At 39.9% G+C, this 18,458-nt stretch overlaps 1 protein-coding gene across 2 annotated transcripts in view; it reads right to left on the bottom strand.

Moving 5' to 3' along the window:
* The window catches only part of CDH2 (cadherin 2), a 116,977-nt gene that overhangs the window by 89,724 nt on the left and 8,795 nt on the right, over positions 1–18,458 (bottom strand). For both annotated transcript variants that reach the window (XM_032124136.1, XM_032124141.1), the window contains exon 2: positions 15,374–15,485. In XM_032124136.1, the coding sequence (XP_031980027.1) occupies positions 15,374–15,485 (112 nt within the window). The remainder of the gene's footprint in view (positions 1–15,373; positions 15,486–18,458) is intronic.

Genomic DNA, 18,458 nt, shown 5'->3' on the forward strand with positions numbered 1-18,458 from the left:
CCACTGCAGTGCAGCTATGGGACAAACTGATTCATCCAGCTGATTCACAGGAATATCACTTCTCTTTCACTCCAGTGTAAGCCTGCCATTTGATCAGACCAATGCATTGATTCATACTAAGGCTGCACGACCACTGGATCTAGCACAAAACATGCTCTAGAATCTCTGGGAAAGGCTAGGAAGAGATGTGGGACTGCTCTCTCTCATGGTAATTTTTAGATCACTTGGTTTCCATACAGGATTAAGACCTCAGGCTTGAGAATTAACATCTGCCTGAGCTCCTTTACCACCATCGAAGATGCACAGTGGATTGTCTTCTCTGCAGTGTGACTCACATCAGTGAAGTTGCACCATTCAGTCCCTCATCAAAACACCTCTTTCAGCCCACCCCCAGTCCACCCCTCTTTGGTCCTACTACCTTTTACAGAACCAAACCCAGGGACCAAGCCTTAATTTAGCCACCTCATCCACAGCAATGCAAATGCCTCTGCACGAAATCTCCCAATGCATTTGGGTCTGGGAGAGTGAGGCACGAGTAGGACTGTTATCAGCAAACCTTATTTTAATGTGCATCTGTTTTATGTTTGTCTCTTGCTAGCAATATATGCTTCTCTAATTGGGAGCTGCTGATGCTGCTCTGCAATTCTTATATCCTCTAAATAAGGGGAACTGTTACTCTTGAAATGAGGGAACTTGGGGCAATCAGTCTTCCAAACTGGCCTAATCTTCCCAGACATTTTCAATATCCCCCATGACAGCACACTTTAAGTCTTTCAATCACAGAGATTTAACTTTTTTCCAAGAGCCACAGATAGTGCCTGGAACCTGCAACATCCACCTCGGAGGGCTCTGAACACCTGATGGTTCAAGTCATAGAACCACTAAAAATTCTTCAGCATGTAGCAAAAACTTTTTACAAGATAAACTTTAGTATTTGCTATAGTGAGGAAAATGTATTTTGAATGTTCAGTAGAAGCATCAGTTAAAAAGATGAGAAGTACCACATTCATCCACATCTGTTTGGAAAGGCAGCAAATAAACTGTGCATAAATGACTATTAATCCCCCAATCACATTATCAGAATTGGGTATGTTCTGAAACAATCTAAAACCATTTGTCTGTCCTATATCGAGTATTACAAACCCCACTGTCCCCTTGGCATCTCCAGGTCTTTCTAAAAATTTGTCTAATATTATCATTTTGTTAATAAAAGAATTATTATAAAATATAAAACCCCAAAAACTTACTTTTTGTTGCTGGCAAACTAGCAAATTTAACACAAAGTAAGTGATACAAAATGAACAATGTTATTGACGCAGTCTGCATTTATGGCACAAAGGTGACCTTCTCTCTCAGTTCATAGCATGCTACGCTCAGAATTTAATTTATCCTGTGCATGCAGATCTGTGCATGGCTTGCAGAAATCCTAAAATGTAAGACAGCAAGATTCTTACCTAAATGACAATACAGAGACTTTAGAACTCTAACACCAAATAAAAACAAAGACCTGTAAGCAAAAAACCCCACGTTTTGACCTGCAGGGACATTTTGACACTACCCATAATCTGGAAAATTCTCTGCATCATAAATATACATGGTTGACAGACATTATTAAAACACTGGTGTAACAGCTCACCAAACTATTATCTATCTCTACCCCTTCTATAAAGGTGTAAATGCTTTACAAGAAGTTATCGCTATTAAAAAATACATATAAAGCCTTACCAGACTCTGCTCGTCTGCTAGGCTCCCATTCACAATTTTTCAGTTGTTTGCAACAGAAGTCACACTATCATCTTCAAGCAGACAGCAAGTAGTCTTCAAAAGCAGCTTTTCCCAAGACCTTATTCGGTTACCCTACAAAAACTTTAGGTACCACTTGGAAGTTGACAGTCACTTACAGGACTGTGTTTGGAGAGAGCTTCAGTTTTTCATCTACGTCCCACATGATACACGGGGCTTAAAAAATTAACAATCTTTGTATCCTGCTGTTGAGTTTTGTGAGGAACATACAACTCAATACTGTAAGGACTCAATAACTTTTCTTTTTGTTTTAAATTGACTGCAGTATAAAACCCACAGATCCTGAGACACTGGCCACCTTAAGCCAGGCTTCATCACTGCACCATGACCTGCCCAGCAGACTGGAACAGCCATGTTCTGCTGGGATACCTCTTGCAAAATTGCATCCTAAAGCCAGGTGCACCTGTGCTTTTGTAGGCTTTGCTTCCTTTAAACAGCCAACACACTGAAGGCTAATGAAAGTCTTCCATTTTAGCCACACTATATTGGCTTTTTTGCATGCAACTGTAAATTACAGAGACTTTGTTCGAAAAATTGGAAGGAGGAAATAACTACCAGATCATTTGCAGCTGTAACAACTGCTATAATCACTTTCTCTGAGGAAAAAAAATCCATTTTTATAAATAATGACACATATCATTCTTAAATCATTAACTGGCACACAGGCGTAACGACAAGATTTTAATTAAATGAGACTTGACATGGTCAGAAGTGCAGATAGTGACGTACAGGGTAAGGATGAGAGGGTTTTCTTTTGCTGTTAATTTGTATTTGAAGTCTCAGTGTGATACAGACTTCATTCCAGTTCTGGTAAACACACTGAATCAATTACAGGTAGGCAAAAACACCTCCAATACATAAAATGCTAGATGTGCTATTTGCGCCAAGATGGTAAAACTACTGCCCTAACGTATTTCAGCTGTGCATAAATGCACTCCAAGAGGTCAAAATCCCACTGTGTTTCAGTGCTTCTCCCTTCCAGACAGTCAGGAGAGCACTGCGATATTGACCTTCTCCAGATACCTTAGTACACATGAGCACTCCCTGCCTGCATGTGCTGCCCCAGTTTCCACTAATTTCAGCAGTATTTCTGCTCTTATGTAATAAGTACCTTTTCTACAGAGACTCCTTCAGAAGAAACCAAATCAACCAAAGCTCCTTTTGCATAACCTACCAAGCAGTTATAAGTTACTGGCTGCTGGATGCAGATGACAGACTGATCTGAACCTGTGACCTCTGAGGGACATACACTACCCCATTAACCATCCCCTGAGAACTAAGTTGATCAATTTTTTATAAAAGGACATGCACTAAAACACTGTAAAGGGAAAACTGTGGTTATTTGAACAGAAAAGCACATACTGAACTGGGAAGTCAAAGACTTTCACTGATGTATTACTTCTATGGTGTAAAATGCATACTTGCTGCCTTACAGAAAATACTTAACAGAAGGTTTTTTTGTTTTGGTTTTGTTTGAGTTTTTTCCCCTTGAAGAATTCAGACGATAATCAGCACTGAAAGCTAAATCTATGCAAACATTAATTGTATTTAATGAATGCACAGTGATGAGAATTTGATTTAGGGAAGTACATTCCAAAGAACTTTCAGCATAAAAGATGATGCTGAACAAACACTGTAACAGCTGATGGAAGGAGTACTGATGGTTGATAAAACCACATACTTGACCCACTGATACAGTTCACACTTCTGTCTGTCAGTAAACAATATGCTTACAAAGGGTAGATAGCAAGGTATCAGTGTGTCAATGAGCGAGAGATGTTTTTTAGATTAGAAAATAAAGACATTAGAAAGACCCCGAAAATCAAATTTTAAATGTGTGGTCTTTGTTTACCTTTCCCAAAGGCAGTTCTTATGCACCAGCTTTCTTGTAAGGCCAGGGGAGAAACTCTTTACTGTGAGGGTGGTGAGGCACTAGAATGGATTGCCCGGAGAAGCTGTGGGTGCCCCATTCCTGGCAGTGTTCAAGGCCAGGCTGGACGGAACTCTGAGCAACCTGGTCTAGAGGAAGATGTCCCTGTCCATGGCAGGGGGGTTGGAACTAGATGGTCTTTTAAGCTCCTTCCAACCCAAACCATTCTGTGATTCTCCTTTGTAGAAACCTACTTGAGCCAGGCATTCAATTCAAGTTTAAGAACCTGTACTACATGCCACTGAAAACCTTACAACATAAACACCACTAATATTTTATGCATCCAGTTTCTGGCACAAGGCTTGAAAATGAAATGGCTACACCATATAGCAATAATTTTAATAATGAACATAAATATGATCCAAATCCAGGAAAACTCCACAGAGTAACTTCCCCTGACTGAGCTATGTATCAAATCTTATGTGCACAGCTAGTTGACAAAACCAGAAAGAAACGAAGACAGGAAAAAAACTTGCACACTTAGTATTATGTTACTAATGTTTAAAAGCCACTCACTTGTGGAAGAAAAGGCATTTCTTTTTCCTCTTTTCATGTGCTTAAATTAAAATAATGACCTCTTGTAACCAGTGAGCCACCATTACTAAAAGCTCCATGCTGAAAACAAGAACTAGGAACTTACCCTTTACCCACACATAATTTTGATACCGGGTATGCTAAATGCAGACACCGAAGTCTACTTACATAGATGTTTTGCTTGTATTTGATTGCCAGTTTACTTTTATTTGAATATCAATTTGCAAGCTAATTAGAGAACATTGCTTAGCCCATTACAGAAAAATAGTGCTCCACCATTGACTGCAGTGCTATCTCACTAATTCCTTTAAAGACTGGCTTCAAACGCCATCTTCATCTCCATTCAAAACAATTAGTGTACATTTATTTCACATTTTAAACTGCAGCGAATCAAATTTTTAAACCCTTTAACAGATTGCACTGCTATTTGGATAGCTTTTATGTTACAAATTGTACTTTTAGGGATTCTAACTTTTCCTATTTAAGAGAATGTTAAACTGGAACTCACAGAGGGCTTTAAATAATTCCTCCTCTCTACAACCTGAGAGGCATATGCCATTAATTTTCAAAACCAAACAAAATCTACTTCTTAAAAGGCAGCACAGGGTACAAGAAAGAGCTGCAGGCAAGCAGACACAATCATAATATTTGCCACTGCTCACAGGTCTGCCAAAACACAGCAGACAGTAAAGAAGGAAAAAAAAACCAAAATGGGCTGGTTTCTGAGCTCTGCAGGCAGCTCAGAGGAGGAGGAGATGCACCTGAGCTATGCTGTGCTGCTCCTCTGCCCAGAGCATCAGTGCCTACATGCAGGCGGGAGCTGCAGCCAGCAGGGTGGGGGACGGCAGCCGGGAGCAGCGCTGGGTGCCCTGGTTCTCCAGGACTATCTGCAGCCAGGGTGGCAGGTTAATGGGATTGCTCACTGTCACCTGCAACCCACATAAGAACCGTCGGCACAATTCACTACCGTGTCCAGGCAGCGCTGGGATGCATCAAGGGCAAGGGGATGGCAGGGTACTGATCCTCAGCTGCCCAACCCTGGAATATATTAAAACTGCAGGAAGAAAACGCTGCAGAGAGAAAAGAGGGTGGAAAAAACCTAACAGAGAATCTAACACAATGGAGTTTCATTCAGTTATGACCTCCTTTTCTCTCATCACCACTGACACACCTCTTTTCTCATTAATTTATCTCCTTTTCCACAGCAGGTCCCAGCAAATCAACAACTAAGCTGAGCCAGAAGAGAATGAGCCCACTAGAAAAAGCAGGAACAGTTCTGTGATGGATCATGTTGCTGATCAGACTCACTCATCCTGCAGCCACATCATTGTGGTGCATTTGTAACAATAGGAAAGATTTACATTTTGGGTATATCCTCTACTAGCTTAAGGTTGGTGCTTTCATATGCACTTAAACTGTCCATCTATACACACAAGGTGAGAAAAAATGAAAAAATATTGCTGGTACCAAATCACCTGTAAAAAGAAGCAGCAGTGGGTTTTAATACCACTTCATAAACACTGATGGACCCTTAGTGCTCAAACTCCATGCTGCCTCCAAAACTGGACAAGTCATGATGTGCAGCTGTAGGTACTTTGTCTAACCTCATGTCTTGGCTGTAAGATCAGTTTATCCTCAAAAGGCTCTTCCTTGTGCATGTTCTGATCTTGCCTGAACACTCACATAATTAAGTTTTTTTAGCATTCGTATGAATTGCAAAAAAAAAAATGGAAGATATGTGACACCGTGCTGTCATTCTGGTGTCAAGAAGGCCTGGTGGTTTCTCTTGGAAAAGCTTCTCAGCACTGTGCACTCACTTAATTCATACTGGTGAGCTCCACTGGGTCCTCAGCATTTCCTTCAGGGCAGGTATCTGATGCCCATGACTAGCTCAAATTGGATGTCATGAGGAAATCTGAACGTATTCCAAGATATTTTCCTTTTTACCTTGGGTTGCTTCTGCCTTCTCTTCCAACTAATGCAAAATTTCTCTGTTCTTTCTAGGGTTTTGGAGAACCTGTGCTTTCCCTTCCCCCTTGAATGATACTAGGGTTCATACCTCCACCCATTCCATCATCCTTCATCACCTGGACTCTTCTGCTTCCATCCTTTCCCTAGCCTCAGCTCCATTTTGCACTCTGGAGTTTCACCCCATTTATCCCCCAACATTATTTTCCCTGGCCTCTGGAGGACACATCAGCCAGGAAGGGCATATGGAGAGGAGTAGAAAACCATCTGTGCTGTGTTAAATCGGAAAGATTTAAAGGGTGCCAAAGGCCAGTTGCTCCTTCTACAGTCTAATTAGAAGATAATAGCAAGTCCAGTACATTTCCTTTCCATCCAAAACCCAACCCTGTTCCTTTGCACCTTCCTTCTGCTCCTTCTTGCTCCAGAGTTTAGCAAGGCTGGCTCTGATGCCTAGGACATGTTGTGAAAGTCTGGAAGTGAACTCTTCCAAAAGTTACTTCCAGAATAGAAAAATGCCTTTACACTGAGCGTCCCAAGTTCAACCAAAAGCAATAAATCTGCCTCACTGCATTCAACCAAAATCAGAGCAGTTCAAACTGTACTTGGGATTTGTTGACTGACACCCAAGTCTTCAACAGAGTAACATTTGATTTAATATGGTCTTTTAAGTGTTTAAATACTAGAGGAGTTTATCTGTATTTAGTATGGTAATACATTTTGCAATAAAGGGTATTCTCCTGTAATATCAGTTCAGTAGGATGCTCTCATAAATTTATCTTCCATATAGTTAGAAAAATGACAAGTCAACAGAAGATGTACTGTAGTCTTAAGTGACAAAATGAATGCCTAATTATAAATACCATTTTCTCACATTATGTATGCTAACACAGATGGTCCCACCTGACTTTCTGCTCCACGTATTCCATATACTTACATACCACACAAAGAAACAATTCTTTTTTCCATGCAGCTCTTGCATGCAACAGCAACTTTTCTTCTATAACTAAATAAATCACCCATACCTAAGGGCACCTTTGCCTGTTGCAGAGGTTTTCTGCACAGCTTTGCAGCCACCATTCCTCCTAACCTCCCCTAGAGCACTGGTCAGCGTTGAAGAATGCTCTAACTACGATTTCAGGACAAATAATGGCCCCTTGGGAATTAAAGCCAGATGGCATAGTTTAAAATTGAACTAAGGCTACGTTAAATGGTGTTAGAAAGAGTATAATGCTAGACCCAGCTTCAGAGGGCAGAAACAAACATCTCCTTTGCCATCCTTCATTGAGCCATGCTCAGAGCTTACTGAGGCAGCTAACAATTCTGCTGTCGTAATTCAGATTTCTGCACACAGAAAGGACACTGCATTTGAGACCCTCACAAGTAACCAGCTGAATATAGGAAAAGGGAGTAAGTACTAATTAATTCAGTGCATTCCAAGTAAATGCACCATAGACAGAAATTACTATCTGGACTGGACTAATTAACTAAGATAGTAATTTACAGATCCCAAAACACTGCAACCATTCAAGATTTCTGTAATTTCTCCATAGGTGTATTTTCCTCTTTATCAAGATGCAATTTTAAGAGTCTACACAAGAAACAAAAGCAGTGCTCCTTTTCCAGGGAATAAGGGAGAATCCTATTTCTTCTTTGGAAAAAGTGGACAGAATAGTTCATTTAGAATTTAACTACAAAACGTTAGTTCTACCTGCAATACAAATATTCCATAAAACCTTTTGTTTAGTATAATTTATAAGGTTTTCTTAGAATTCCTTCTTATCTAGAACTCAAGTGATAAATTCTTTGATACTGGATATACAAATTGATTCACATATTACATACAATTCCACCAAGGGATAACAGTTATGTGTCAGAAATGTCTGTAACTTATACACATCCATAACATCACTGCATTTCACTATTTATGCTTATTCTGTTTATATGTATGTAACATTCAACATGCAAGCTTGAAATGAAAAGGTTCCAACTTTAGTCAGTAGTTTAACACTCAAAAGTAAAATCAGGTATCACAGACAGATCAGACAAAAAAAGCAAAAAGGAGTCACCATTCAAATAGGTATATTACCACTGTTCAGCAAGGTGAATATACACTATATGTACTCAAGGATATATTCTACGTTTAAGTAGTTGGTAAAAGGGAATAAGGAAACAACCTCCCAAGAAAAGCAGTCTCTTGCTTCAGCAAAAGAAAGCTCTAATTTTCAGGGGACAAGTATCTAAGAATACATTAAGAGCTTGGTACATGAATAGACAACTGGCAGTATAAAACAGGTACTGTGCTAGCATAGTGAAAGCAAACAGAAGCAGCTCTTCCAATCCAGGATAGTAAGCTCAAAACTGACACTGGAGAATTTAGGATGCTGTGGGATATCAAAAGAGTACAACAGGAAGGCTGTTTGAGAAAAGAAGATGAAAAAGATTAAAAAGGCAAGAAACCAAGAACTGGAATGCAACTGTAACATACAAAGAACAACAAGGCACAGCATCACCAAGTAACAGCAATAGAATTTACTCTGCATCTCACAGAAGAGGGCAAAACTGAACCTCCTAAATGTTAAGCAGAACTGAGGGGGAAAAGATATCTTAACAACAGAAGCTTCTGGAAAAAAAAAATTTCTCACTCCCACAAAGGCTTAAAAGAGTAACTAGAAGGATGGTAGGTTGCAGTGTTTTCTTTTTTTTTTCTTTTTTTTTTTTTTCCCAAGAGGGGGCAGGGTGAAGAGTACAGGAAAAGAATTTCTGAAAACAATACATTTGGGAAGGATTGAAACAATCTTTCCCCAGCTTGCCAGCAGCTCATAGAGAGACCCTATCCATCTGAGATTCTTTGGCTGTCTGCCTGGAAGGAACTTGTCAACTTGTCTTTTTGCTTAAGGCAAGGAGACTTCAAACAAAGTTGTTACCATTTTCATCTTTTTTTTATAGAAAAAAAAAAAAAAAGGCAAAAATTTTTTTCCTGGGGAAAGACTAATTTCCCTCTTGGAAAATATAATTCTTCTAAGAACACTTTCACTGGCTCTATATATAGTTAATGCACACTGGAATATCAAAGCCCCCTGTGTATGCTGCTAGAGTAAGAATACAATTGTAAAAGAGCTGTTTACAGCAAAGAAAGGCTCATAAGCCTTAAAAGATGTGCTGCTGTCTTCAATTTTAAGCATTATGACTTTTTAAAAAGGAATTTTATTCTTAGCTGATGGCAGACATTTGTATACATAGAATAATAGAACACCACTAGCAACAAAGTCAAGTAGCTCCACCTGGGACAGACAGCATCCATGTAGCCCCCCACTACGTCATAAAGAAATGCCAAGCCACTCTTCAACAACAGGCCACGCCTGAGAGCCACACTCCCAACAACAACACATTTCTGGGTTGAGACCAATGGGTATTTTCAACGGTAAACTACAAAATAAGTCTGTGGGAATGCAAAAATCAAGTTTTGTTACTCAGTTTGAAAGCATCAAAACAAATGCTATTTTCTAAGCATTTCACTGCTAGAGGAGAGAAGGCAGCAGGGACACCATGGCTGTTAAAGCCTACAAGGTCTTTGAGAAAGTAAGCCTAAAGGAGTGGGAGTGAAAGTTTACCCCAGATAAATTGGCTAACCCCGTTCATTTTATGGTTTCATGAGCACTTGGTACCAGGCTCAAAGAGGAGGGAAGGCGTAAGCGTGCCTTTTTTGGCAGAGCTGATGCTTACTGTGGCTTAAACAGCTCACAAAACTGCAGTGTTAATCATCCATAATCACTGCTTATCTCTGTGATCAACACCAAAACATTTTTCTTTTTCTTTATCATTGTGCAGTGCAAAGACCTTAGAAATATTTTACAGCTACACAGCGCTCAAAAGAATGGTTTAGGAATGAATTTGCTTAGCAGAAAACTAAAACCATGCATTTAGCAACAGAAGAGACAATGTTAAAATAACATCTTTGAAAGAAACTGCTACAATAATTATCAGAGTAAGAATAGCTAAGAAATTATTCTGCAAACCATTCAAGTAACCTTTTGACGTGAATGATTTTAGCTGAAAATGCTTTATTTGTATCTTAAAATTTCCAGGATATAGAACAAAGATTAGATAAACAGGCTGGACATATCAAACTGCCACAAGTACTTTTTCCTGGATGAACTACAAAAATGTGATAAAACCAGCACAAGCAAGGGCATTTAATATATTAAACGGAACTCCCTCTTGACTTAACCTCTTCTTCTCTGAATACTACATCTTATTTATGGCTCTCCAAACAGTAATCACATTTTATTTACAGAAACCAGTCGTAAGTACTGTGCCTTAAATTTGGGTTAGATATCTACTGCTATTAGGTGATGGCTGGAGACTTATTTGCATAGTACTTATTTTCTTTTTTATATGTTGGAAGATTTAAGTCCTAAAAAAATTTGAAGTATATTACATTCTAAAAGACCTGGAGGCCCAAATAATTCCGTGGTTTTATTATTAAGACACTTTTTAGCAATGAATGAAGTTTCTGTAAATTCTACTTCTGAAATTATTATTTTTTCTCCCTTTACACAAATTAAGGTAGTAGTTCTGAGCTCACTTAGCTCCTTGGTAAAAACCACTGTAATTTCAACAAAGCCACTGGTATCAAGTGAAACAACATGTCAAACGTAATTAATAAATTCAATATTAGGCCTATATGACTCATCTTAAATGTATCTAGTGACCAGAGCGTATCGTATCTTGAAGTCAGACTTGCCAGGCATTGTACAAGAAAAATTGTAAGATACCAGCTTCAAAGAGTCTCCAAAGCTATGACCAATGAAGTCTGTTCCAGGGGAACAGAGAATCATGGGGCACTGGTGACACTGTGCCAGAAGGAGGCAATAGGGGACAGTCTATATGGTACAGGTTACCTCCTACAGAGCTCCGTCACAGACTACAAAAGGAGTAGTTTCCAACTTCTCTGACTTCTCAACTAGAATCATCTTTTCTATTTCCTCATCCTGAAACCAAGGGCAGCAAGGGCAGCTCCCTTTCTCTTTTTCTCCCCCCAGCCCCCATTAATAAATGTGGGGTTTTTTTTTCCCTTTTCCAATTTATATTTTTCTGAATATACTGCTCCACCCGTTTTTCACATACTGGGGCAAACCAACCACCTGGATAACAACTGAATGTGTAGCTGCCTCTCACGCACAAAAGGAAAAATTAGTAGATGCTGTCATAAAGTTCTAGCCGTATGAATGAACCATGCCATTATGAACTATTCTTAAATGCAACAGGAACAATCCCGACCCTCTGTCAAAAACAAGCAGCACCTGAACAAAGGATTAAAGAGAAACCTCTTCAAAAAACATACCATATAGAGTAGTACAACTAAACTTCTTATAATAGTGCTTCAAAAGCCAGATATCCTATGTTACTGTAACAACTGGAGTGCAGACACCAACAAGTTATATGATAACTCTAATTTTATTTAAGGGAAAGAAGGCACTAATATCCAATCTAAACCTCCCTGATGGAAGGTAATACCATTTTCTCTTGTCCTATTACCTGTTTCTGGAAAACCAACCAACCCCCACCTCCTTCCTTCCCTCAGTCCAATAGTAAAATGAGTTGTTCTCTGTACCCAGTCCCCTGAGCTGGAAGACCAGAACAGGGAGCAGAGTGAAGCCCCCATAACACAAGGAGAAATGGTCAGTGACCTGCTGCACCACTTAGACACATAGAAGTCTACGGGGCCAGGTGGGATCCACACAAAGGTACTGAAGGAACTGGCAGAAGTGCTCAGAGAGCCACTTTGCATCATTTATCACCAGTCCTGGATAACCAGGGAAGTCCCCGTTGACCAGAGGTGAGCAAATGTGATGCACAGCTACACGAACAGCCAGAAGGAGGATCTGGGGAGCTACAGGCCTGTCAGCCTGACCTAGGGGCTGGGGAAGGTCATGGAGCAGATCACCTTGAGTGCCACCACGCAGTACATACAGGATAACCAGGGGATCAGGCCTAGCCAGCCTGAGTTCATGAAAGGCAGGTGCTGCTTGACCGACCTGATCTCCTGTTATGACAACGTGACCCACTGGATGAGTGGAGGGCTGTAGATGCTGTCCACCTAGACTTCAGAAAAGCCTCTGACAGCGATTACCACAGTGCTCTCCTGGAGAAACTGGCTGCTCATTGCTTAGAGGGGTGCAGTGTTTGCTGGGTAAAAACCCAAAAATTGTCTGGATGACCAGACCCAGGGAGTGGTGGTGAATGGAGTTACATCCAGCTGGCAGCCAGCCACCAGTCATGTTCCCCACGGCTCAGAGTCGGGGCCAGTCCTGTTTAGTATCTTTATTGATGACTGGGATGAGCGGATCAGGTGTACCTCAGTCAGATGGGCAGGAATGCTGATCTGCTGGAGGGCAGGAAGATAATGCTTCTTGGATCAGTGGGCCAAGGTGAATTGTGTGACCTTAATTGCTCTCTACAACTACCCGAAAGCATGCTGTAAGGAGGTGGGGGTTGGTCCTTTCTTCCAGAAACAGGTAATAGGACAAAAGAAAATGGTATCACCTTCCATCGGGGAGGCTTAGATTGGATATTAGAAAGAGTTTCTTCAGCAAAAGGGTTGGCAAGCATTGGAACAGGCTGCCCAGGAAAGTGATGGAGTCACCATCCCAGAAGGTATTTAAAGGACATGTAGATGTAGTGCTTAGGGACATAGTTTAGTGGTAAACTTGGCAATGATGGATTAATGGATGGACTTTATGGTTTTAGAGGTCTTTTCCAACTTAAATAATTCCATGCATTTAGATAGGCGAGGCAACCGAGATCAGAATCAGGCACATGATTATCCCTACGAAGCAAATGTCATGCAACTATACTTAACTTCCAGCATCATCTGAATCTAGTTTAATAACCAGAAAATAGGCTTTTGACAACAATAGTATTTCAAAATGACAGTGTAATTAAATTTAAGTCAAAGCTATGCAGTGATGGACTGTATGTTTATCTGTAACCAGCAAATTATATGCTTTTAAGCATGTCAAAATTTTCAAAAGAATTAACCACTGCAGTAATTCAGAGGAGGAAATGGTGGTAGGAAAAAGACTCCCCCAGGTCATTTTTCAACCAGCTGATATGATGTGATACGTACCGTTTGCCTCATACAGTGTTTCCAATTCCTACTTCCCTAAAATGTTATGCATTTTAATACCATTCAAGGACAAACCAACAGTCATGCTTCACTCACTTCTGAGAAGCAAGGGAAGGGACTGTGGGAATGGGATGAATAATGAAACAGGAAGTCAGTTTGTCATCCTATGTTACTAGTTCAGACTCAGTTAAAGCTGATCAGACATTATCATCAGGTTTGCATGAGCAATGACAACTGACAAGCAGTGCCCAGTCTACTGTGGTTCCTAACTGGTGGGAAAAGAAAAGGGAAAAACTGCAGAAAGAGCCTTGATTCCATACCGAGTAAAGAGAACTTTCACAGGGCAGAGCAGATCTCAAAATCTGTGTGATCTCCATTTCAAGAGGAACTGATGGCATGACAGTTAACCTGTAACAAACATTTGGTGGTTTCAAGGCAGCACCTTTGGGAAGCACTTGGCTCTGCATCCCTGTTCCTGTCCCCCGCCCCTGTTTGTTCATCACATACCAAGGAGTTCTCATGCGGATGTCTATTACAGGAGTCTACAGGAGTGACATCTATTAACTCCCATTTGGTATGAAAGTGAGGAATATTCTCTTTCCCCTTTATTGTTTTCTCAGTTGGCAGAACATTTACTTCAATACAAAAATTTCTAAGCCATCTTTTAATAAAAGAAAAGTCTGTGCTGGTAGAATATACTTCCTTGAAACTGATCAGAGAAAGCTTTAATAACTCAAGTTTAAATACACTAAAGCTAATCAATTCATCCTGCATTCAAGTTTCCATTATACTTCTAAGAAAGCACAAAACAGGTCTGTAAAATATAATTAACGAGAGACTGCTACATACAGCATGTAAAATCAAGACTACAGCTTTTACTTCATTTGTTTTGCAGACTCATTAGAATTTTTTTCATTTAAATGTCTCGAACTGCGTAGCCAAATTTATATGTGAAAGAAACAACAAATTAAATTAAATTAGTCCTTATTTAAGCTGTATTTGAAACCGTCTAAAACCAATGTTCTTAGTTCCACAATTTCCAAATTAGATTAAAAAAAATTATGTTAGCGGTTCAGAAAACAAACTAACGCAGATTTTTAAAAACTGTTGTACTTCTGCGAACTTGTATACTGCAACTTAACTGGCTGGGAAATTTAGGAAACATTCAGAGCACCTGCCTCTGTGTCCTACTCTATCCCTGAAAAATAGAGACACAAAAAGAACAGTGAACTGAATTCCCAACCTGGACAACCCGTGGGCAGATGTACTGACTGCCTGGCATCCCCGGCGGAGGAAACGGCTTGTGCTCACCGAGTGCAAGGCAAGCAGGTCATCCCCAGCCTGGGCACTGTGCCATTCAGATGCAGGTAGGTGCCAGGGTGAGAGAGCAGTGCATTGTCCCTGAGACAGCCCTGGCACTGTCCTGCCTCTCCTGGCATGGCTCCTTACAGAGACCGCAGTGCTGCGGTCACTGACCAGGGGCTCACAGACAACCACTCACTCACGTTGCTGCCTGTCCCATTACCTGCTTTCCATAGGTGACTCTCCTCAGATTGCCATGAAAAAGCAGTAAGGAAACTCCCTCTGCATTAACATGAGCACTAGGACTGGGTGTAACTGCAGTTCTTCTATGAGAGATGCAAAGCAGAAAGGAAATTTTCTTTACCTCCTCATACATACACACACAAGCTCTAAGTACAGACTGATGGCATAGCTATTATCAGTGGTAGTAAGAAACATCAATGTGAATGCTGTGCTGAGAATTAGAGGATAATAATGGGAAGTTTTGCAACACTCAGTGTTTTCAAATTACAGTCAGAGGTGCATGTGCGGTCACTAATGCCAACAGATTTTCCAAATCCTGTGACAGTGATCAAGAAATAATCATAGGGCAGCTGATGTTCTTTCCTGCAAGTGTTTGTATCCTATTTAAGGATGAAAATGCTCCAGAGTGACTTATGACTACAAGTAGGAGAAACAAAAAAGTTCAATATGTTTTCTAACAATACCATTGAGAAGAGGCTGCCCTCCATGTACACTCCTTGATACTACTGCACTGTGAACATCTTCAGGAAATCCAGTCTTGCATGACATATCTTCACAGGTTGCTTTTATCGGTGCCTGAAACACAAGACAAAATTTATGTAATACTTGCAACCCACATTCACCAGAGAAACATTCTAGTTGGCACACACCCCACTTTGGTGCTGTCTTGTACAAGCAGAATCTTTGTTTTTGGATGACTGCAATTAGGACCGCAAGGGCAAAGGGTTAATCTTTCTGATAACTGGAATGGAAGGAACAAATCCCACTTGTCTGGTAAGATCTAAATAATACACCGTCTTGATTCTTCTGACAACTGAACATTTCCACTAAACCAGACATCGAAACTGAAGGAGAATCATAAGGGGAACAAAAACATTCCTTCATCTGGAAATAAATGTTGCATAAAACCCACTGGCAACTTTTTCACAGCTAGATTACTTAAGAGGAATAACTTCAACCACTGCTTTAAGATGCTTTATTTAGAGTATTTCTATGTGAGGCTGCACTAGAACAAGTAAACTAAGACAAAATGTTACATTTGCAGTAACTTAACAGAACTTACATTAGTGTTCACGTTCAAACAGATACCATATAAAGTCAAACGTTTCCAATGCAATCTCCTATTTCAAAGGGACATTAAGTTAAAAGGAGAGTAGCTCATTAAATTTGCACAATGGAAGAGCTGAGCCACTGAAACTGTTTGTTCTCTCACTTATTAAAAAAGTTTGCCCTCAAATCGCATTCTTAAAAGAGTTTCATAAATGCCTTTTTATTAAGAAATATAATACAGCATTTGGAAATTTGTTTGTTCTGTAGTCTTCCATGTTCAGAAGATACTTCTGGTAGCAAAGCTGTTTTCCAGGACAGTTTGTTGCCTATTTGGAAAAAAAAAAACAACCAACAAAATCAAACATTTTATGTGGCAAAGGACTAAGACTTCTTTTCAGTGGATTGTTTTTGTCTTGTTTCAGTGCTGCACAAGACAATGGCTCACCTTACATGTGGCTACATGACCATCCATTAGAAAAACCCCTTTCACACTGCACACAGCAGAGAGGTCATTTCCCCTGCCAGCCTGGGCTTAGATACATCCAAGAAATCCTGACAGCCCTCACACAATCTCAAACACACCTACATGCAAAACAAAAGCCTATCCACGTGCATGCCCAGATGTAGTACATGGTCTTGGACAGCACAAGCAACTGTGTGATTATATCATACTTAAATCTGATTAAGACTTTAATTAGATTTTCCTGTTTGCTTTCCCAGATGGGCTTCCATCAAGCAGACCTACTCAAGGCCACGTACGCATGTCTGAATACACTTGCAAAGAAAGCCCTACAGGAAAAAATAAAAAAGGAAGGGAGAAAGAGGAGAAGATGGTGTTAACACCCATTCACCACAGTAACCTCAGGGAAAGAGAGCATTAAAGCAGAGGGGGGACAGGAGCACCTCAAACCACAAGGGTTTCCTCAGGGAAAAGGGACTAGGAGGAAGCGTAATCCCTCCACTTACAAACATGGCCAAACTCAGCATACCAAGCCCAGTTGGAACAATTTTATCACTAGTACAAGGAGGCATATGTATCCCATTGCATTGCATTTACACCAACAGAGTCACTGACACTAGCAAAAACAAACAAACAAACAAATTTACTAACTCACAGGTTAATGCACTCTCCAGGTATGCACTCAGTAAATGAACCTGTCTATCAAGTTTCAGGTTAGCTTAAACTGTTCTGACTGAAGTTCTACATGGGTATCATCTCACCTCTGTACAAATGCTTATGTACTTTAATATGTTTATATGGAGACCCTAAAGTGAAAGCAAATAAAGCAACAGTTTAGCTATCACAGGACTATGTTACCTACAAAACCGGAACCTGGATCTGTAGCTAAGTGCCAAAAATCTATTTACATATTGAGTTTTTAAGATAAAAAGATGGGAAATCAAAAATAACGAAAATTTCAACCAGCCAGTTTTCTCAGTTTTAGAACTCAAATCACAGGTTTGATAAAGTTTCCATAATTTGAAAGAAAAATAGTAAGACTCATTTAAACTACTGTACAAAAGGTGACTTCAAAGTAAATGTGGCAGAAAAGGAAATAAGTCTTTCACAGTATCTTTGAAACAAGAAGGTACTGGGTGGGCAGCTGAGGAGATAGCAGGAGTTTAACAAGTGTGCACTGATGTGCTTGGGAATCTTTCAGCCTTTCCAGTAATCTATAGTACTAAACAGCTCTTATAAACTGAAACAATGCCCACTGAAACAAAGGCTGGAGAACATGAATAGAAAGCCTTCTTTATTCTTTCATTTGCAGCCATCAATTTTATCCAGAAACAAAAGACTGTACTCTGCTCTCCAGAAACAGCCCTTTGTAAAGATTGTTTCAGAATAAAAACACAAGGGAAGGAAGAATTCAAATTTTCAGCAATTCTTAATCGCCCAGTGTTAAGCATTCTGAATTAAGTAGAAGTTGCAACTTCAGACACACTGGGTCACAACAAGTTCAGCCTAAGAGTACTGCAAGACTTAAACCATTTTAACTCTAAGAAAAGAAGGATGCTGAAATATTTTTATCCCCTTATCTGGGGCAAAAGGCGAAAGCTAGTGAAGATTATGGGACACATTATTATAATTTACAGGACTTTGTGTGATTAGTACAATTCCCAAGACACTTTCAAATTTAAGATAATATTACTTGTACGTTCATCTACAGAAGGACACTACCTAAAAAACCCCTTGTCTTTTTAAGACAGAAAGCAATTACCTTAGCTTGTACCCACGTGAAACCTACTCAGTGGAGTCACAAAGCTTTGAACAAGCTCAGAACTTGGAAAATTCTCCTCTCAAGTACAAACAGACTTTGTGACAGCAAAATAGAGTTACTTCTAAAAAACTATTCTGCTTTCCTCATCGTTTATGACTTGTTTAGCCATTTTTAACTGGTAAATGAGTGATAAGCATTACCATCTACAGATGCTAGAGAGCTAGTCACACATGGTATCAGATCATGCATATAAACTCAGTACTGTAGATCACAGATT

The sequence above is a fragment of the Corvus moneduloides genome, chromosome 1 (assembly GCF_009650955.1).
Source record: "Corvus moneduloides isolate bCorMon1 chromosome 1, bCorMon1.pri, whole genome shotgun sequence".
In the NCBI taxonomy this organism is placed as follows: domain Eukaryota; kingdom Metazoa; phylum Chordata; class Aves; order Passeriformes; family Corvidae; genus Corvus; species Corvus moneduloides.